Source organism: Myxocyprinus asiaticus, chromosome 2 (assembly GCF_019703515.2).
Source record: "Myxocyprinus asiaticus isolate MX2 ecotype Aquarium Trade chromosome 2, UBuf_Myxa_2, whole genome shotgun sequence".
In the NCBI taxonomy this organism is placed as follows: Eukaryota; Metazoa; Chordata; class Actinopteri; order Cypriniformes; family Catostomidae; genus Myxocyprinus; species Myxocyprinus asiaticus.
Genome location: NC_059345.1, coordinates 38,749,776 through 38,772,910, shown reverse-complemented (window position 1 = coordinate 38,772,910; position 23,135 = coordinate 38,749,776). Strand labels below are relative to the sequence as shown.

The window sequence follows — 23,135 nt, the reverse complement described above, 5'->3', positions numbered from 1 at the left end:
GAAAAAAGAAAAAAGAAAGGAAGAAAACAAATAGAAAACAGCTAGAAAGAAAGATGAAAAAAGATACAAAGAAAGAAAGAGAAAGAAAGAAAAAGATAGAAAGTAAGAAAGTAAGAAAGAAAGAAGAAAAAAGATACAAAGAAAGGGAAAGAAAGAAAAAGATAGAATGAAAGAAAGAAGAAAAAAGAAAGAAAGAAAGAAAGAAAGAAAGAAAGAAAGAGAGATTGTTCTTCATGCTAAATTACTGTCCTGTGGTGAACCTCAGATCGAGAAAACAGATGACTGTTCTTGTGTTCTCTTACTGTGACCAAATCAGAATATTCCCCATGCAGCCTCCCTCCACTCACACACACTCTCATGGTGCGTTCTATTCAGAATCGACTTTATCATACACCGCGAGAGCTTTGGACGGCTGAAAGGTCTGGGTAACCGAGTAATTAGGAACTCACCTTTTAAGTCATTATTCTGTTTGGAACTCCCTTACAGCATCGACGTGCCCTGTGCAGGCATCATTTTATGCCGTTTGGAACGCTTGGCGCCACGAGGCGGCGCTCTCCTTATTTCGATACTTTTCTTGCGACAATACGTTTCTCTTTACGGCCGTGGCCAATTTCCACATGGTCGCTCATGTTGTTGGCTTTTCCGAGTTATTACACTTGAAGTGAAGTCCAAGCACATTGAAAACACTCACAAATGGGAAAGGCAAAGAACACCAAATTCAAACGACCGCAGTTTTCACCCGATGGTGTCGCGGCAACTCCTGTTAAACATGTTGTTGAAGAATTAGAAGATGATGAGGATTCTCCTGCAGCGGAATTTCTCGACAAAGTAAGATACTATGAGTTTAAAACTTTGACAGTTTCACTGACCTGATTATACTTAACAATTAAGTATGCGAATCTGAGATAAGAGACCGCATTGGCGCAACAGATGAATATGGCTCATAATGACTGTCAGCTCTAGTGTGCTGAATAGATTAAGCGAGTCAGCAATCCTTCTTTACAGCTGAATTGAGTTTTTGAATGACAGACTGATGCGGTTGTCAAGCATTTTCATTTCTGAAGCCGAAAATCTTTTATTTAATAACATACACTGAGGATTGTAACTATCTTTCTCTGTGTTTATATGTGTTTAGTTACAGAGTCCTTCAGCAGACCTGCGCGAGTATGCATGTGCCAGTATTTCTCGTGTTGTACAGCAGAGTCAGACGATCCCAGGATTTCTTCAGAGAGATGCAGTTAGGAAGATCGGACCCTTACTGCTGGATCACAGCCTGGCAGTCAGAGAGACAGCTGCTGGAGCACTCAGGTACCTCTAACACACACACACTCACCGGTAGCACTAAACGTGGCATCCCGCTAGCCGACTTGAATTGTTTTTGCTGTAAACTCGCTCTCCTTTGACTGATTAAGAATGGATGAGAATGGATGCAATTCTTGGAGTAACACTAAATAACTAACACATTATTTTGCCAACTGAGACAAATTTCGGTGAGTGTAAAAATGTATCTTGTTGTAAGGCAAAATTGGCGGTCTTTGATCGCGTAGTGTGACATGTTCTCTGACGGCCGATGAAATGCCTTTGCGATAAATCCTTGCCACTGACAAAGTTCTGGAAGTGTCAAAAATGTTGCGTCTCAAGGGGCGATCACACTTGGCTTTGAACATGCAAAAATGTTTCGGACAATGCAACGGAACAGGATATGATGTCACGCTGGAGGGCTTCTGGTTTTAGCAAATAACATTTCCCAAATAATATCTTATTCAGAATGTTAGAAAATACCGTCTACTCAATTTCCAGCAACAATAAAATCACGCAACTTTGAAATGATGCATCCTTTGGATTGAATCAAGAGGTCATGCATCCTCTCATCATCCATATTCACAGTTAAGAGTTCACCACGCTTGAACTTTGGTAAGCAGTGTCGTATCGCATGAGCTTGCATTCCCGGTCTCCCGCATTTGGGTACGTTTGAATGGGGTGCGAAGTGTAGTGTGACCACACCTTCAGTCGTGCATTGTGACTGCTCCTACGATGGCTAGATGAGAGACAATACCCAGTCAGCACTACAAATCGGGACAATTGGGAACAGAGTCATGGAAACAATGTTTATCGTACAGTCTGACATAATGTCGCACAGTGTGCCATGGCTTTTACCCATGATCTCACTGGGATCATAATATAGAGTCTGACAAGAAACAATCATAAAGGACCAAAAAATCGTACATTGTGCACCTGGCACCCAACTTAACATGCATGTGACCTGAGGAACATCTCTCATTTCACCACATATACACTGCAACTTAAGAGAACTTTGTAGACATTGTGGGACTAAACTACACTTATCTCTCACATGCGCACAGCCTCCAAGGCAATGAGATTCACATGCACATGTGACAGGTCTGATGAAGAGGCGAATGGAGGTGTGAACTAAAGTGTCTGGTTTGAAAGACTGCTTGAGCATTTATTGCATAAGGGAAAAAAATAATAAAAATGTAAGATATATGTATTACTTTAATTAGTTCCTCATGCATTGGTTTGAATTAGTTGGTCTTTTTAGAAGCTGGTCTCTTCCATGCAAAATCTGATGAGCTTTCTCCATCATTATTTCCTGTGCTACAGGAATCTGAGTGCCTGCGGAGGCCCTGAAGTATGTGAAGACATGGTGAGACAGGATGTGCTTACACCTCTCTCTGCTCTCCTGAAGGAGGTATGAATGGGGTTCAGCTCAACAATTAGATAGCAGAAGTCATTATTGAATTGACAGAGCAGGGCTCCAGACTCAAAAAAATTACTACTAAGCCACTGGCTCCTAAAATGAAACATTTAGGAGCCAAATGGCTGTTTTTAGTTGTACAGAATTGCTCGATTTATATGGTTATTCAGAAGCAAGAGAGAAAGCAGAAGAAAGCTGATAACCAAATAATCGGGAATTACTTTTTAAAATGAATCAATATAAAATGTATTAATTTTCTTAGTCTTGCCTTGCTGTGAAGGGGAAGCCCAGACACAGAAGCTACCAGAGGCTCCAAATTGAATTACATTTCAGGCGCAGTTTATTTTGCAACCCTAAAATTAATATGTATCTTCATGTGAATCGGACATCACGGCTCGCGCTGTGTTTCTTGTTGCTTGCGGCGAGCTCATGTCAACAGAAAGAGTGAAAGCGGCGTAAGTCACACTGGGGCACGCTCTAAAGTTGTTCAGTAAGTCACAAAATGATATTTCACAAACTGCATGTGAATGCATACTGGAGCCCTGCAAAGTAATACATGTTCTGTAAGATGACTGTTGAAAGTGCAGATATTTGGGGAATTGCGAACATTTTAGTTTTAGTCAAATGTGTTAGTTGTGTGTGCTCTAAAGTGCAACATTACCATGATGTGAGTATGGGACTGGTTTGGGGACTTGGCAAATTCCTGTCAGTGTCACTGAAATAACATGTTTAAATATTATAACCGTTGTGCTCTCACAAGTCTGTGTTGTGTGTATTTGTGGTGAGCAGTGCTGTTCTGGGTTTGATGTGAACCCTTCACCTGCTACGAGAGGACCGAATCGCACAGTGATGGATGTAGCCAATGAGGCAGTGAATTTACTCTGGAACCTCTGGTAAGACTGAACTCAAACAGACTCTAGGGCCCTGCTTACACCAGGTATTAACATCCGTCACAGGTTATCTGATCACAACTGATCACCTAAGACAGATGGCCATTTACACAAAAAATTTAGAGTTCTGACAAATTTCCAACTCATTATTTTCACATGCAAATGAGTTTACGATTCGCCGCAAATGTTTGGCAGAATTTTGCAGCTCTTCAACAGTAGTGGTGAATCTGCAGCAAACCTGTGGCGGCAATGAAGAGTTTGCCGCAAAGCTCATTTGCATGTGAAAATAATGAGTGGCGAATTTGCAGCAAGTTGCAGCCAGAACTCTATAATTTTGTAAGGGTGGTATTAACATATCTTGAATGTGTCTTTCTCACAAATTTGTTGCCATCTTTTTGAGCTAGGGTGAAGTCTTGGTCAAAATTTTGTTTAGCCATCACATTAAAGACAAAGACATTTTGCAAAAAAAATTGCTTTTATTTATTAATTTAATTAATTTATTTTTATTTATTTTAAATACAGCGTTGCATATACTCACAATAAATTGATGTAAGCAGTCAGACTAACAATAGGACGATAAAATGTATGAAGTGCGTTCTAATCACAGCCAAAATATGTTCAGTTACAAATTATTTTGTGTTTTTGTTATGTGTTCTTTTGTGTGAGCAGTGAGAGCAGTAGCACATCAGTGTCACTGTTTAACAAGGCTGGACTTCTAGATGCTCTTTTATGCTGTCTAGAAAGGCACTCTCAGAATATGGAGCTGGCATTATCAGCAGGTGACAGACTTGCATATATACATAAACCCCTCATTTATATTACCCGTTATACCAAATATACACAGACACAATTGCATGCACCTTTTCATTTATTCTTTCTTCACTTTCACTTTCTTATTTTTTAAATTGTGAACTAATTAGTTATAATTGCTGTCGCATTTGTGTGTGTGTTCTGTCTGGGTAGCCTACTGCTTGCACACAGTAACAGAAGAAAACACAGACCTGGTCCACGGTGTGAATTCAGCGGTGTTTGATGTCTTGGACAACATTCTGTCCTCCACACAAACCAGTATGGAATATACTCTACTGCGCACACTGGCTGCAGGTAAAATGCAAAATGCTTCATTTGTCTTTCTGTGAGTCCCTACAGCCAGGGCCCCAGACTGTGACTAAAATGGTCGCAAATGTGACCAAAAATAATTGATTGCAACAATCATTTAAAATCTAGTTGCCATTGGCGACAGTCGGGTTGTGTGCATTCATAAGCGGTTTTGTCAGATATCATCTTGTGAGTTATTGAATACATCTTTAGAGCGCGCACCAGTATGTCTCACGGCGCTTTTCACCCGTTCTGTTGTGATGACGAGCTCGCTGCACCATACGCAACAACAAACCCAGTGCAAGATGGTTGTGAACAAATTAATCTTTTCAATCCGATCTTTTTCATGAATCAGCTGTAAGCTCACAACTGGGAGCGCAGATATTTCAAAATAAGAATCCCATGTGTATTTCGGGCTTCTTAATAATTAAAAGTCCCGTATTGCGTACCACTTTTTTTTCTTTTGGTAATTATTGATTGGGATTGGAGTAGCACTATAAACTGCATCTGGGATTTCATTCATTTTGCACTCTTGTAGTCTCTGTTTCTGGGGCCATACGGTAACAGTACAGAAAGACAAGGCAGTATTTAAAACAATATACCACTGCAAAATTATAGGTTTCTCTCGATTTACTTTTTATAAATATGTGTTTTATTATTGTTATTATTCTATATAGTACTGACAACATTTCTCCCAAATTCCAAATAATAATATTGTCATTAAGAGCATTTATTAGCAGAAAATGACAACTAGTCAAAATACCAAAAAAGATGCAGTGTTTTCAGACCTCAATTAATGCAAAGAAAACAAGTTCATATTCATTTTTAAACAACACAATACTAATGTTTTAACTTAGGAAGAGTTCAGAAATCAATATTTAGTGGAATAATCCTGATTTTCAATCACAGCTTTCATGCATCTTGGCATGCTCTCTACCAGTCTTTCACATTGCTGTTGGGTGACTTTATGCCACTCCTGGTGCAAAGATTCAAGCAGCTCGGCTTTGTTTGGTGGCTTGTGGCCATCCATGTTCCTCTTGATCACATTCCAGAAGTTTTCAATGGGGTTCAGGTCTGGAGATTGGGCTGGCCATGTCAGGGTCCGGTGGTCCTCCATCCACACCTTGATTGACCTTGCTGTGTGTCATGGAGCATTTTCCTGCTGGAAAAACCAATCCTCAAGGTTGAGGAACATTGTCAGAGCAGAAGGAAGCAAGTTTTCTTCCGGGATAACCTTGTATGTGGCTTGATTCATACGTCCTTCATAAAGACTAATCTACCCGATTCCAGCCTTACTGAAGCACCCCCAGATCATCACTGATCCTCCACAATGCTCCATGCCACACAGCCAGGTCAATCAAGGTGTGGATGGAGGTCCACCGGATCAAGACCCTGACATTGCCAGCCCAATCTCCAGACCTGAACCCCATTGAAAACTTCTGGAATGTGATCAAGAGGAACATGGATGGCCACAAGCCATCAAACAAAGCCGAGCTGCTTGAATATTTGTGCCAGGAGTGGCATAATGTCACCCAACAGCTATTTTAAAGACTGGTAGAGAGCATGCCAAGACGCATGAAAGCTATGATTGAAAATCAGGATTATTCCACGAAATATTGATTTCTGGAATCTTCCTAAGTTAACACATTATTATTGTGTTGTTTATAAATGAATAACTTGTTTTCTTTGCATTATTTGAGGTCTGAAAACACTGCGTCTTTTTTATTATTTTGACCATTTGTCATTTTCTGCAAATAAATGCTCTAAATGACAATATTAGTATTTGGAATTTAGGAGAAGTGTTGTCAGTATTTTATAGAATAAAACAAAAATGTTCATTTTACTCAAACACATACTTATAAATAGTAAATACAGAGAAACTGATAATTTTGCAGTGGTCTCTTCATTTTTTCAAGAGCTGTATCTGTAATGTAGATTCTGAATAGCAGTACTAAATAAAAAAAAATGTATCTCTTATATTTATATAAATTATGAAAGGTATGAACATTTAAGAGACAAAAGGGAATGCAAACTTATCTTCTCAACTGTATATACTGTTTATTAAACCTCTGATTAATGGATTATCAGCTGTCTTTGGCTTTCTATCTTGTTTCTGAACAGCAATCTAAATTTAGCAATTCTGTGATTTGGCGACTAAAAACGGCCTTTTGGCTCCTTAATGTTTCAGTTTAGGAGCCAATGGCTCCTCAGTAATTTTTTTTAGTCTGGAGCCCTGCCTACAACATGCGCCTTTGGGAACTTGGGCATATTGGTAATGAGGAGTTTATATGTTGAAATGATTAATAGATGTTTCTTTTCTTTAGGCTCTTTATGGAATATGAAGAACAGTCTGTCTTCAGCGCAGCAGTCTCACACACTTACCGCACTGGTGGCCACTCTTTCACACAGCCTCAGTTTGGATGCTGGAGAGCTGATGCCAGAGCTGTGGTGTGCTGAATCTGCCCGTCTGTCTAAAGGAACTACATCTGCTACAGAGTCAAATCATACAGATGAACCACCTGCAGGGCATGGGGCCGGAGCGGAGGAGATGGAGGAGGATGTGAGAGATGGGAAGATGAATGCAGGAAAGCCAAATGGACGAATGGGAAAAAGAAATAATGATATCTCAGATCTGTTGCCTGTAAGTTAAAAGTCTTGTTTTAAGTGTGAAAAAAAAAAATCAGATGAGCTGTTTAAGTCAAGGTTTCCACTAGCATTGCCAACGTTATTAGATTAATACATTTTATATTTAAAAGCATTCTAAAGGCATGTAAAAATAAGAACACCATCACAGATGTCTGTGTTCAGTACACACACAGACTATACCTTAACTGGACTCTCTTTTTTTTTTTTTTCTCGATTTTCTCCCCAATTTGGAATGCCCAATGTGCTCTAAGTCTCGTGGTGGCATAGTGACACACCACAATCCGGGTGGCGGAGGACGAATTTCAGTTGCCTCCGCCTCTGAGACCTCATCTTATCACGTGGCTTGTTGAGCGCGTTACCGTGGAGACATAGCGCGTGATACTGGATCAGACACACTTCAGTACAATTCCCCCCTGGAACTTTAAAAAACCAAAAATAATTTTAGACTTAACAAGAAACAAAAAATCTGAAACCCACCCAAATTACTTTCAACAACAACTCCTTTTCATTAGAGAAATATTTCCATCACATATCCCTATATATACACAGATGGATCAAAATCTGCATTTGTGATCATCAAAAAAAAGGAATATCCATCCCCAATCACAGCTCAATTTTTAGGCAAACGCTATCGTCTTAGCACTGGACTTCATAAAGACTATGCAGCAGATAAACTTTCTGATAATTTCAGATTCAAAATCATGTCTTCAGGCAATGTCATCTTTAAAAAAAAAATATCACCCCATGCTTGAAAAGATTCTATGCAAGCTGCTGGATTTGGGGGCCCAAAATTTCAATATCTGCTTCTGCTGGGTACCTGGACTCTGAGGAATCCTAGGAAATAAGGAAGCAGACACTGCTGCAAAAGAGGCATTATCAGCGGATCTCAAAAAGTGTCCAATACCTCCCACTGACCTAAAACCCATAATAAATTAATATATTAAAAACAAATGGCAAACTGAGTGGGATCAATGCACCATGAACAAACTCCATGAAATCAGCCCTATTGTTGGCAAAATAAGCTTCTCTCTGTTTTCAAATCACTGGGACCAGATCGTCTACACCTGCTGTCAAGAAGGTCACTCCAGGATGACACAAGTTTTTAATATTGGGAGAAGATTCACCAACATGTACCTTCTGCCAGAATCCATTATCCCTGAAACATGTTTTATTTGACTGTACTGGTCTTAACCCCGTGAGAAACCTTTTTTTATTCAGTCAGCACTCTGGAAGACATTTTTAATAAAGTCAAACCGAACGCAATTTTAGAGTTTTTAGGAAAAATAGATTTTAAAAACATTTTATAGAATCCCTTACACATTTCTCACCATTGAAATAGCCATAGAAGCTGGCATGGCATTAAAAATAAACAAACAAACAAACATAGTGCGTGTGGAGGCTTCACGCCATCCACGGCGGCATCCACCTACAATTCACCACGCACCCCACCGAGAGCAAACCACATTATAGCGACCACGAGGAGGTTACCCCATGTGACTCTACCCTCCCTAGCAGCCGGGCCAATTTGGTTGCTTAGGAGACCTGGCTGGAGTCACTCAGCACGCCCTGGATTCAAACTCGCGAATTCCAAGGGTGGTAGTCAGCGTCTTTACTCAATGAGCTACCCAGACCCCCCTTAACTGGACTCTTGATTGTCAGTAAATGAAGGCCATTTTGCTGATGGTTCTTAAAGACCTCCGATGGACTGCTGTGTCCTCATGAAACATATTTTATACATTTTCCTTCCTTAATAAAGGAACTGAATGCATAATTACTGAAAGCACTACATTTTGAGAGGAAAAAAACAATATAGGGAAAGAGAGTGAGAGAGAGGGGTACATTTCAGCAAATTAAAAATTTGAAGGAAAAAAAAAATCTTGAGATTAATTGCGATTTGATTAAGTTTTTGTTTTATTTCTTTTTATTTAGACAGTCCCTAGTGTGCACACATTCAGTATGCTAAGCCACTAATATTAAATTAGTCAGGCCAAAGTATACTTCGGTTATCCGCATTGCTCGTCATCAGCAGTCTGCACGGAATGTCCATGTGCGGCCCAGATTTTCTTGACACGCGGACAATCCTTGTCTGTGCACATCATCGACCTGTCGCAATCCGATCTGGAATGCGGAAAAATGAAGTATACTCCTGCATATGGAGGTCAGCAATGCCCTCTTAAAGTCTGACTCCACTGTATTAAACTACATGATAGCTCTGTCTCGCCCTGTGGGTGAATCTGTCACATGACTCAAAGCCAGAGTCAGGCAGGGCATACCATGCTGCACTCTCTCTCCCTTGCGTTTGACAATTTCTACCCAAGTGACCGCATATCTGTCCCCCAGAGCCAGAGGATGTTTGCTCTCTCTAAACACAGAGTGACAGCCCCCCATTATGCATGAGTATGCAGGGCTGCTCTAACCTCTCTGAGCTCCTGCCAGCTATTCTTAATTGACCAGTGGGTTGCCTAAAACGGCAGCAGTTTTACCCTCCGAAAGAGCTGATCCAGAGCCTCATATTTGTAGAACTGAGGCAAACTATGTTTACGGTCTGTCCTGTTGCCCTTAATGCTTGGCATGCTTTAAAAGATTAGTTTACCCCAAAATGAAAATTCTGTCAGCACGTACTCACCCTAATGTTGTTCCAAACCCGTTTTACTTCCCTTTTTCTTCGGAGCACCAAAAGAGAATTTTATTTATTCGTACAGGGCTGCATTTCCCAAAAGCATCGCAAGCTTAAGTTGATCGTAGAGAGCACTGGAACTAATGGTTTCTATGATCTACTTAGGCTTACAGTGCTTTTGGGAAATGCAGCCCAGGTCGAATAGGAATCAATTACGAATCCAATTACAAATAGCAATCAAAGCTTTGAAGCTGCAAAAAAGAACACAAAAGCAGTTTTCAAAATAATTCAAAAAAATAAGTCCTAATGATAACTTTTTATCAGAAACAGACCTGACTAAGGCTTTCAAATGAAAATTTTAATATTCGTTGAATTTAAAATAAAAAATGCATATTCGAATGCTAATATGAGAATTAAAATTTTGGATGTGTGCCAAGCACTGTTGATGACTGACTTTCTTGGGCTAAAACAATAGACGCAGTGTAACGAATAAAAAAGATGCGTTTTTAAGGTTGAATTTCCTTTTAAATTGAAACAGCGTCTTAAAAAATGCATCAGAGATGCTGAAAAGACAGCAGGACTCTGCGCAACGGTCAAAGACCTCCGTCTAGCACGTGCTTATATAGAAAAAGACGGACGCGTTCGAAGTGTGCTACCCCCAGAGGCAGAGGTCTATGGCATTTGTGTCTTTACTATGCCTTGCTCTCTTATCAATGTCTCGCTGCATAAGCATTAGGTATGTATATATTACTGTATTTAATGAAAAACACTGTGGTACCGCCGGTATTATGAAGCTTGAGTCCGTGGTAATACTATGGCACCGGTATTGGCTACTCTGCTCATTTTACTTTTTTACCTAATATTTGAGAATGTGAACTGACTAAATCTTTTGCCCTTATCATTTTAACAACCATATATGTTCTTTGAAATAAACAATTGCTACAGCGGGGTGCTGATTGGTTTATATTGATTTGTTGCGCCCTCTTTTTGATGTAGGAGACAACGTTGGTGTAAAAATCAGATGTCTTGTAGATTTTTACCCCTACCTGAAATAATGTCTTTGAGAATTCAAATATAATTAAAATTTTGGGAATATTTCAGTGAAAACTTCCAACTTAGTTTCTCAGCCATGTTGACAGCCCTAGATTCATTAAAAAAAAGATCTGAAATTATTTACTCAAAAATTTTGTGTCCTGTTTAAAGTTAGAAAGTTCCAGTCCCCATTCTTTGTAATTACATGGAACACCAACCAGTGCATTCTTCAGATTTACTCCTGTTGTGTTCTATGAAAGAAAGGAAGTCATACAAGTTTGAAACATCATGAGGGTGGAAATCAGTTGATGTCACCATCTTTAGGTAGCTAAACAGTAATCAGTTAAAACTGTTGTGTATTAGTTTAACCATTTCTATATGTGTACAGATGATTAAGTGTGTGTGTGTGTGTGTGGCTTTCAAGAGAGAGAGACTGGAGTTACGGGAGGCCAAAGCACTGCTGTCAGCACAGCAGACATCCCTGGAAATCATTGTCAACATGTGCTGCTCCGATGGTGAGTGTGTGTATACAGACAAACAGGTGCTTGAGAGAATACATGAGTATTGTAGTCCCTCCACAGGATTGTATGTGCTAATGTGCCAAATTAGTGGAATGATTTCTGTGTTTGTGTATGAAAAAACATGGTAATGTGACAGGTTATTTGAGGTAAATTACTGTACATTCAGTGAGTGTTTATATCTAGATGTATGTTTGTGTAGAGCCCTCAGATGATGAGTGGGAGGAGATGTCCAGCAGTGATGAGAGTGAGATGTGTGCTGATGTGATGTCAGACACCAACTCCTCCCTGTGCTCTCCTCTGTGCCTGTCTGCTGAACTACACGCAGTCCTGCTCAACCACAGAATACCTCAACAGGTAACACTCAGATATGCATTTAAAGGGATCATGACATGAAGAATAAAATTTTCCTTGATCTTTTGACATATAAGAGGTCATTGTATTATAGTTTCAGAACTCAAAACTTCCTCACTGCAAGAGTATTTTTTGAAACAAAGCTGCCAAAACGACTCGTTCTCTACTTCCTCCACATTGTGATGTCACACTGTGGTAGATATTTGCATCTGACCACCTCCACAACAACACATTAACTCCTTCTTTACCTTATTATTTCTGTAGTTCACCCAGTAGCGGTGAAAAGTGAGATGGCAAGGAGAGAGCAGGTCAGTCAAGAGTAGAGAGCCAATCATAACAGTGGGATTTTACGGTCATGTCTTAAAGGAGAAGCAGCACCAAAACTGAACATTTCTGACAAAGGATGAAAAATGATCATGTTTTACAAAAAAATAATAATAATAATATATATATATATGCAAAAGACTTTACTTGTATTATAAGTAGTGCTGTCAGTTGATTAAAATTTTTAATCGTGGTTAATCGTATACATTTTCATAGTTAATCGCGATTAATCGCAGATTTATAAAGTGCTGAAATTTTACTCTATATATACTACTGTTCCTGCACTTATTTCCTTCTTAGGAAAGAAAACAAAACAATATGTAACAATGTAATGCTTTATTAACATTTTCCAAGCAAAGCCTTCCACATTATAAAGATAGAAATGCACTGAAATAGCACCAGTTCAAGTAATATTAAACGTTTCGCAAAGTCTAACTGGGAGGTTGACTAAGTAAAAGAACTAGTCTCCACATAGGTTGCACATTCATTGCAATGCTTATTATATCTCTTAAACTCTCACCCTCCACAGACAAAGCTATCCACTTTGCAATTGTGAAGCCACATTCATGATTTGCATCAGGGTGTCAATGCCAGCATCAAGCACTGCTTTGAACTCCACATTAAAAGCACTTGCAAACAACGTCTCATTCTGCATTTTGGTGATTAATTAAGACTTGACGTGCTTCTGTGGTAAATAAATTGTGCCTTGCGGAGTTGAAAATATTGTTACGTTTTGGAGCTTGTAGTGGATATATCTGTCCTATTTTGGAATGTATCTCTGCTGTGTGTGAAGCTATAATGGTGTTTACTGGTTGCCAGTATATCACATAGTGATTAAAATACAAATGTTAGCATTTCACAATTAATGTAAATTGAATGTAATTTTACAGTGTGGGGCATTAATATAACTGCAGCATGTAACTTGTAAAAGTGTGGTAAAGGACACTTTAAAAATAAATATCAGTGATCGGATCGTATCAGCCAATCAAAGTGTTAAAGTATCAGTGATTGGTATCTTCCTCAAACTTCCTAAACAATGCCCCACTATTACATAGTCTGCAAAACATACAGCAAAATTCTTCTTTTTTTTTTTTTTTTTGCCTAGTGTTTGCAGATGGGAAAGCATAGAGGCACTCCAAGATAAAAATGTGGACTTGCTGCAAAATGATCACAGGCCATATTTTTATTGAAAACACTGACTTACCAAAAAGAGAGTGCATATGTGATGTAATGAAAGCTTATACAGGTGATCATGTATACAAGTGAATTATCTGTAGTACAGAAAATAGAATTGGAATGTACATTTGGGAATTAAACTACAGTGGAGCAATGGAGCAAGAGCTACTTGGGTAGTTCACCCAAAAATGAAAATTATCTCATTATTCACTTACCCTGACGCCATCCCAGATGTGTATGACTGTCTTTCTTCAGCAGATCACAAATGAAGATTTTTAGAAGAAGATAGAGCTCTGTCAGGTCCTTATAATGGAAGTACACGGGTGCCAGCACTTTGACGGTCCAAAAGGTCACATTTAGGCAGCATAAAAGTAATCCATGCAACTTCAGTCGATCAGTGAATGTCTTATAAAGCGAATCGATAGGTTTATGTAAGAAACAAGTCGATTATTAAAATGTTTTTATCTTTAAATTTGCACTTCCATCCAGGGCAGCTGATGCTGTTTCAAATGGCCGAACTCTCACGTGATGTTCGTTCTTCTATTGTAAATAAGCGCCGCTTCCGAATTCTCATGTGAACTCACCAATGCGCTTACGTCACCGTTTGCGTCAGCTGCTGGTAGGAAGCACTTTTTAAAAGTTAATAAACTTTTAATTAGCTATTTATTTTTTTACACAAACACATCAATTTAATTCAGAAGACATTCAATGATCAACTGAAGTTGCATGGATTACTTTTATGCTGCCTAAATGTGACCTTTTGGACCGTCAAAGTTTTGGCACCCGTGCAGTTCCATTATAAGGACCTGACAGAGCTCTATCTTCTTCTAAAAATCTTCATTTGTGTTCTGCTAAGAAAGACAGTCATACACATCTGGGATGGCATCAGGGTAAGTGAATAATGAGAGAATTTTCATTTTTGGGTGAACTATCCCTTTAAATGTGACATACACATTTAAAGGGATAGTTCACCCAAAAATGAAAATTCTCTCATTATTCACTTACCCTGATGCCATCCTAGAGGTGTGTATAACGTTCTTATGCAGAACACAAATTAATATTTTTAGAAGAATATCTCAGCTCTGTAGGTCCATACAATGCAAGTGAATGGTGTCCAGAACTTTGAAGGTCCAAAAAGCACACAAAGGCAGCATAAAGGTAATCCATAAGACTCCAGTGGTTTAATCAATAAGCGATCCATTCAGTTTTGGGTGAGAACAGACCAAAATATATATCCTTTTTCCACTATAAATCTTGACATCAGCAGTCTCCTTGGTGAGCATGATTTCAAGCTTGATTACACTTCCTTGTGCCATCTAGCTCTTTGTGCATGCGTCAAGCACTAGGAAGTGTAATTGAGCTTGAAATCATGATCATGCCTAGAGACTGCAATGCCAAAATGTACAGTGAAAAGGTTATATTTTGGTCTGTTCTCACCCAAAATCGATTGGATCACTGGAGGTTTATGGATTAATTTTATGCTGATTTTGTGCTTTTTGGAGCTTCAAAGTTTCGGTCACCATTCACTTGCATTGTATGGACCTACAGAGCTGAGATATTTTAAACTATTCTTACACTTGGTAGCTCCCTGCAAAACACTCTGTTGTGTAAACTATTGTAACAGTGCTATAAGAATAGGTTAAAATAGAAATGAGGTAATGCTTGTTTGTACTTAATATAGTTTGATTGAACTTACAAAAGTACTTAATTGTTATTGTTATTATAATGTAATGTCTAAAGATGTCATTACAAGCTGCCAGCTGTTGAAGGTGTCTTTAGATAATGATTGTTTTGATTTGGATTTCTATGGCCATCAAATTGTGCCATCAACAGTAACTTTTTTCAATTAAATATTCAAAGATTCATAAGCTCAAAACAGATGTATTCTTTGCATAACATACACTGCCTGGCAAAAAAAAAAAAAAAAGTTGCAGTTTGGATTTAAATAAGCAGATATTTAAGAGCCTATGATTGGATCATTATTGCAGAGATTAATATGTTTCAGCTGGCAACAATTCTTTTAACCCTAACTGATTCAGTGTGTAGATTCTCATTTCTTAAACAACCATGTCGGAAGACATATCCCTTGGTCATGGAAAAGATGTTACTGTGTTTCATAAGTGGCAAATTATTGGCCTGCATCAAGCAAAGAAAACAACTAAGGAGATTGGGTTAAGAACTGTCCAACACATTATTAAAACCTGGAAGGATAGTGGTGAACCGTCAGCTTCACGCAAGAAATGTGGTCTGAAAAAAATCTTAAATGATTGTGATTGGAGATCACTAAAACGGCTGAAGTCACACATCGTAAAAAATCGACAGTAGAACTAACGGCTATGTTTTATAGTGAAAGAGCATTTCCACAAGCACAATGCCACGAGAACTTACAGGATTGGGACTAAACAGCTGTGTGGCCACAAGAAAGACACTTGTTAGTGAGGCTAATCTGAAAAAACAAATTCAGTTTGCTAGGGAGTATAAAGATTAGACTGTGGAGCAATGGAAAAAGGTCATGTGGTCTGATGAGTCCAGATTTACCCTATTCCAAAGCAATTGGCGCGTCAGGGTAAGAAGGGAAGCGCATGAAGCGATGTGTCCTTCATGCATAATGCCCACTGTACAAGCCTCTGGAAGAAGTGTTATGATCTGGGGTTGCTTCAGTTGGTCAGGTCTAGGCTCAGCAACGTTATACAGCAATAAAATGAAGTCAGATGACTACTTGAATGTACTGAATGACCAGGTTATCCCATCAATGGATTTTTTTTTACCTGACGGCACGGGCATATTCCAGGACAACAGTGTCAAGATTCATTGGGCTCATATTGTGAAAGAGTGGTTCAGGGAGCAAGAGGAATCATTTTCACACATGAATTGGCCACCACATAGTCCTGATCTTAACCCCACTGAAAGTCTTTGGGATGTGCTGGAGAAGACTTTACGGAGTGGTTCGACTCTTCCATCATTAATACAAGACCTTGGCCAAAAATTAATGCAACTCTGGACAGAAATAAATGTTGTGATGTTGCATAAGTTTGTTGAAACAATGCCACAATGAATACACGCTGTAATCAAAGCTAAAGGTGGTCCATCGAAATAGTAGACTATGCTACTTTTTTTTTATTTGCCAGGCATTGTAATTTACCTGTATCATAACAGTTGGATCATACTACTGTATCCTTGTTCTCATCGTCAATTTATTGTTTCATCAGGTCTTAAAGATGGCTGAGTTCCCAAGCCCCACTGCCCTTGAGCTCTGCAGCAAGGATGCTTCTTGGAAATGTCTCTTGAAAAAGTGATAAATCTACACATTTCTATTAAGCCATGCATATATGTGCATCATAACCCATGTCTGGAAAAAACATATGTATTTGAACAGTGGTTGTTGTGCAGTACTAACCTACGAAAACCAAAATCTTAGACTCTTTCTTTGTTTCTTCCAGGTTTCACCAGGTGCAGTGTCGGGCACTGACATGTCTCCATAATATCCTTGCTTCTATGGATACAGAGTCTCTTGGTGGTGCTTCAGGGCTACAGGCTGTGGCTCAGCACCTCTCCTCACTGGTCTTCAGCTCAGCAGGTAGGCATCAGTGTTGATTTAGGATATGATACAAAATCTGGGCCTGACACTGGTAATGTAATGTGAGGCTACAGTCGATTCACAATACAGCACAACTATCCTCAGGGCAGAGTTTTATGCAGTTTTGTGCTTTTCATTATTCTTGTTGTTCTTTCAGACTTTGCTTAAATCCCGTGGGATCCCTTTAGGCAATGTAATATGTTTTGTATTTGTAAATTCATTTTTAGAAGTATTTAAGGATGAGGAGTTCCTGGAGGCTGTGACCAGCGCTCTACGCTCTCTGCTAAAAATCATGGCTTCCAAAAGCATCCCTCAGGTGAAAAGCACCTTAATTTGATGTTTTTATCCTATAGTGGAAAAAGCTTTACTTTGTATTTATTAACTGTGTGTTTGTGTGTGTAATCCTGCAGTGTATGACTCCACACCAGCTGATGAGTTTTTGTGAAGCAGCCACCAGATGTGAGCTGGTCAGTGTGAGGGTTAACGCTCTGGCAATTCTCGGCATCACAGGGAGCTCTCTTGCCAAAGAGAAAGACACTACAGACACTCTACAGGTAATAATAATAATGTTAGTACTATTAGTAAAATATCAACAGTATTATATATTCTATATTTTTATCTAAAAATATAATGAGGCAAGTACCCTTATGTGCACGAACATTATATTCTCAATTTATCATGTAACACTGGTCTATTTTTAGCTTAAAGACAATTAATATAATTAAAGATTTTTCATGATATATATATATATATATATACAGGTGCATCTCAATAAATTAGAATGTTGTGGAAAAGTTAATTCATTTCAGTAATTCAACTCAAATTGTGAAACTTGTGTATTAAATAAATTCAGTGCACACAGACTGAAGTAGTTTAAGTCTTTGGTTCTTTTAATTGTGATGATTTTGGCTCACATTTAACAAAAACTCACCAATTCACTATCTCAAAAAATTAGAATACATCATAAGACCAATAAAAAAAAACATTTTTAGTGAATTGTTGGCCTTCTGGAAAGTATGTTAATTTACTGTATATGTACTCAATACTTGGTAGGGGCTCCTTTTGCTTTAATTACTGCCTCAGTTCGGCATGGCATGGAGGTGATCAGTTTGTGGCACTGCTGAGGTGGTATGGAAGCCTAGGTTTCTTTGACAGTGGCCTTCAGCTCATCTGCATTTTTTGGTCTCTTGTTTCTCATTTTCCTCTTGACAATACCCCATAGATTCTCTATGGGGTTCAGGTCTGGTGAGTTTGCTGGCCAGTCAAGCACACCAACACCATGGTCATTTAACCAACTTTTGGTGCTTTTGGCAGTGTGGGCAGGTGCCAAATCCTGCTGGAAAATGAAATCAGCATCTTTAAAAAGCTGGTCAGCAGAAGGAAGCATGAAGTGCTCCAAAATTTCTTGGTAAACGGGTGCAGTGACTTTGGTTTTCAAAAAACACAATGGACCAAGACCAGCAGATGACATTGCACCCCAAATCATCACAGACTGTGGAAACTTAACACTGGACTTCAAGCAACTTGGGCTGTGAGCTTCTCCACCCTTCCTCCAGACTCTAGGACCTTGGTTTCCAAATGAAATACAAAACTTGCTCTCATCTGAAAAGAGGACTTTTGACCACTGGGCAACAGTCCAGTTCTTCTTCTCCTTAGCCCAGGCAAGACGCCTCTGACATTGTCTGTGGTTCAGGAGTGGCTTAACAAGAGGAATACAACAACTGTAGCCAAATTCCTTGACACGTCTGTGTGTGGTGGCTCTTGATGCCTTGACCCCAGCCTCAGTCCATTCCTTGTGAAGTTCACCCAAATTCTTGAATCGATTTTGCTTGACAATCCTCATAAGGCTGCGGTTCTCTCGGTTGGTTGTGCATCTTTTTCTTCCACACTTTTTCCTTCCACTCAACTTTCTGTTAACATGCTTGGATACAGCACTCTGTGAACAGCCAGCTGCTTTGGCAATGAATGTTTGTGGCTTACCCTCCTTGTGAAGGGTGTCAATGATTGTCTTCTGGACAACTGTCAGATCAGCAGTCTTCCCCATGATTGTGTAGCCTAGTGAACCAAACTGAGAGACCATTTTGAAGGCTCAGGAAACCTTTGCAGGTGTTTTGGGTTGATTAGCTGATTGGCATGTCACCATATTCTAATTTTTTGAGATAGTGAATTGGTGGGTTTTTGTTAAATGTGAGCCAAAATCATAACAATTAAAATAACCAAAGACTTAAACTACTTCAGTCTGTGTGCACTGAATTTATTTAATACACGAGTTTCACAATTTGAGTTGAATTACTGAAATAAATGAAGTTTTCCACGACATTCTAATTTATTGAGATGCACCTGTATATATTAGATTTTAAATGTTAGATAAAAATATATATCAAATGAAATAATTTTTAAAAGTATTCAGACTCAAGTGTTAATGGAATTACATTAGAAATCAAATGAAATTTTAAACACTCTTTCCCTGAGGTCCACTTTAAATGTTATTAAAGTTTTGTTTTGCACCAATACAGTCATAATTTAGTCTCATGTAATAATTTTTCATCCTGTCTTTGGCCCCCTGTCTGAAATGCTCTGTTTTAAGTTCTCTGGCCCTTTAAGACGTCAATGTAAACGCCCACTGTTCTGATTGGCTAACATTGTGCAGCCCTTCCAATACAGCTGTATTTGAAACACAATCCGAAGAAATTGACACAATGAACACAATGAACAAACTCCACTAGACCACAACATTTATAAAACATAATTTCAGGATTAGCATATAACGCTCATCCAAAACAATTCATCTGAATATATTAAACTTTTCACACAAGCAGCACCATAATCTATCAAACATATTCATGAATGAAATCATTTACTTAGTTTTGCGATCCAATAGGGTTTTAACTTCCCCATCCTTCAATAACAGCTCCTTTGCAAAGCTTGAATAATACTGTGACTGTTTCACAAGCAATCCGCACTGATATTAGCTGAAAACACAATCCACTCTGAAATGTTCTGAGTACTCAAACGTAATACAATCCATGATAATGTTGGGTGCTTCAACCGTCTTCAACAGGCCAAAGCAGAGACGTTGGTCTTCATCGGTGTGGTGTGATCTCACATCTTCCATGTTCGTTTTCACACAGAAGCACATGTCTCTCTTCCAGTCAGTGGCAGCAGCAGAATGTGATGCATTTTTAAAAGTTGTGCTAGTACCACTCTTAAAACACTTGAAGAGGCAATCGTATGCAGATGTATTTGGTCCTTATGACATCACAAGTTCCACAAATTCCAAACGCCTTTTTTGCAGCTTGATTTTTCAGTTCAGTTTCAGTTCAGAAGTTTTCAGTTCTGAAATTTACAGTATGTTTTTATAGTGCAATGATCTCATATGTCAAAAGATCAAAGACAATATGATTCCTCATATCATGAATCCTTTAAAAGTATTCAGACCCAAAAGTCTAATTTTACTAAACTGCACATACTGATACACATTCGAGGAGGACATATTTAAGTGCAAAATTAAGTAAATATTTTTCATTTAAAGAAACCTATCCATCATTGAGCACGTTTACATGCACTTTCTCACACCGATTATGCTTAAGTCAACAGTGTGTGTTGTCATGTAAATGCATTAAATGGCTTTCCTTTATGTGTAAGCGGCTAAAGAATAAACCGGTTTACACAGGTAGATTTTTGCCCGTTACTCTGATTATGAATTGCATGTAAACACCTTTACCAGCATTCTTAATGGCTTATCCAATGTGCGCAAGTGTTGTTCATGTCTCAGCATGGTTTGACGTCAAAAACGGAGAATAACTCCATTATTTCAAGTTTTATGTAAATGCAGTTTACGTGCTTTGATTTTTTTTTTTTTTTAAATGGGGGGGCGTGATCAGCGTATTTGTGTGCATGTAAATAGGCTAATTGTTCCTTTACAAATCTACTGTGTAGCGTATACCGTTTACATATGTCAAACTATCTTCATGTCTTGCATCAAGCTGATCACTGAGCAACTTTTTGCAGGTTATCTGCATGTATCTTCATTTGGTAAATGTACAGCTTACTTTGAACCTCCTTTTGCAGCTGATTGGAAATGCATTACTGAATATCGCAATGAAGGACTCAAACCTGGTGGTGTATGGGGAGGCGCTGGATGCCATCTTCGATGTGTTTGCTGATGGGGATGAGGCAGAGAAAGCTGGAAAAAATATTAACTTGCTCTCATCTCTCAAAGCCCTTCAGCCAGGATTCAGGGCCAAGGTATCAGCGGAAAGCAACTGAAGAATATTACCACAAACACGCATACACATGCATGCATCCCATTCAAACACCCTAGCAGTAATACTAACTAGAAACACAATACCCAATCTCACACCTCCAAATACATGTTCAGGCTTGAGCTCATGGTTCAAGGGCAACATTTATCTCTCTTCTCTGAGATTGTTGCGTAAGCACAGTTTCAGTCTCACATAGACTATCCACTGAAAGGAACACTCAAATTATACTGAACAAATCTGTTTTAGTCATCTGGATGATCGTAAAAGTTCCACTTTAAAAAGCGTTAAGTACTTTTTCAGCTGCTCTTAGCAATTGACAGCACACCCATTGCAAGATCTCTATTCTAGTATGTTCCTAGGCCTTTAGATGGCAGACTTTTCACAGTTTGGCTTTTTGTTCTCTCACAGCTGCGAAAAGAAGGGAGAGGAAAATACAGCCCTGATCAGCTTTGTGTTCTGGACAACATAAGGATCAACCTGAAGAGGTTCATCAGCTACCTTGAGAACCTGCAGAGAAAATGACAATTCAGAGAGCTTTAGTACAAATTCCCAGTAAATGGCTCACCTCATTTTAATTTCGCTCTTTTCCCTGGTTGTAATTTGGTTTTATTGATGTGTGTGAGTGTTAATACGAGAAAATTAAGATGAGAAATTAAGTTTAATATGAGATTATTTTGCTGTTTAATGTTTGTAAAACCAAACATATCAGTGCTTTAATTAAAGCATAAATTATTGTAAAGGTCTGGTGTTATGTTGTTGAGTTTAAAGATGGATCAGTTGTGCATATTTAACCCAAACTTGTCCTAAATGTTGCCCTCTGGAAAATGATGACAGACCAGTGCTTAAGGGTTTCTTTTCAAACTATATTGCATACTTTCTCTTCCCATGCATCATAATGTAGGAAAACAACAAGCCTCTTTGTATGGCATTAAATGGCCTGCAACAACACTAGATTATCGGATGTTCACATGAGTTGCAGGAGATGCTCTATAAACCTATCTGAGGAGAAAGAATTATTGCTATTTAGATGTTTAGGTTATTTTAAACTTTTCCTTGATGCGTCTTATTAGCTTGTTTGGTTAATTAGCTCAGTTATTTAACTCAGAATTGTGCAGTTCTTAGTGAAGAAATAAAATATATTTTCTTAAGATGTCATTAGGTTTATGTGCCTCAAATGAAACACTGGTCAGACAGGAATTTTTTTACCGTGAATTTCAGGATTCATGTTGTCCACTGAACAAACACGGCCCAATGTTGTGCACAAATAGAACAGATGGATCCATGTGCTATGACACACTGACTGATGGCAAAAATGTGTTGAGAAGAAAAAGTGAAAATTAACTACAAAAGATATAAATGTGAAACCACTAATAACCCTTTAACTTCCAGCACCACCGATTTCCAGAGCTGTAATGTACCTGGAGTCTTCAAAAGTACTGTGCTAATGGGAGGAAGGCTGAAACATGTCCTCTAATTAATAAGAATGGCAAGCAAAGGCATCGAGAATTTGAAATTGGACCAGGAAATGCTGGAAGAGTAACTCTTGACCATCCAAATGTGTGGAAACAACTGGATCACTAATGCACAAATGACACCAGTTCAGGTCAGGTGCCACCAGGGTGGGGGAGAGGTAATGATTGTAGTGGTTTGCTATCATTTTGGAAATTTTTTCAGGTTTCAGATGGACTAAAAATACTACTACTAGTTTCTGAAAGACACTTTATTTGACCATTGGTACAAGAAAAATTAAACAGTATTTAAGATGACCATAATCTTCATGCAGGATAAGGCTCCTTCACATGTGTCCAAGTACTCCACTGCTTGGCTAGCCAGCAAACTTTGAAAGATGACTGAGTAAAAACTAGCCCAGTTCTCCACCTGAATTTTTTATTTATTTATTTATTTTATTATTTTTTTTGTAA

General features: G+C 38.6%; 1 protein-coding gene across 1 annotated transcript; it reads left to right on the top strand.

Moving 5' to 3' along the window:
- The first annotated feature begins 598 nt into the window (after window positions 1-598).
- On the top strand, window positions 599-21,952 carry LOC127414198 (HEAT repeat-containing protein 3-like). The gene is made up of 15 exons (XM_051652060.1): window positions 599-828; window positions 1,136-1,308; window positions 2,623-2,710; window positions 3,506-3,609; window positions 4,276-4,385; window positions 4,570-4,710; window positions 7,029-7,345; window positions 11,424-11,514; window positions 11,720-11,874; window positions 16,581-16,663; window positions 16,812-16,948; window positions 17,176-17,264; window positions 17,359-17,502; window positions 21,020-21,196; window positions 21,622-21,952. The coding sequence occupies exons 1-15, from the start codon at window positions 694-696 to the stop codon at window positions 21,733-21,735; spliced, it is 2,058 nt and encodes a 685-aa protein (XP_051508020.1). The 5' UTR covers window positions 599-693; the 3' UTR covers window positions 21,736-21,952.
- Window positions 21,953-23,135: the final 1,183 nt, after the last annotated feature.

Coding starts and splice junctions, on each gene's coding strand:
- LOC127414198 (XM_051652060.1), top strand. CDS start 694: ATGGGAAAGGCAAAGAACACCAAATTCAAACGACCGCAGTTTTCACCC. Junction 4,711..7,028: donor ACTGCGCACACTGGCTGCAG/GTAAAATGCAAA, acceptor TCTTTTCTTTAG/GCTCTTTATGGAATATGAAG. Junction 17,503..21,019: donor ACACTACAGACACTCTACAG/GTAATAATAATA, acceptor CTCCTTTTGCAG/CTGATTGGAAATGCATTACT.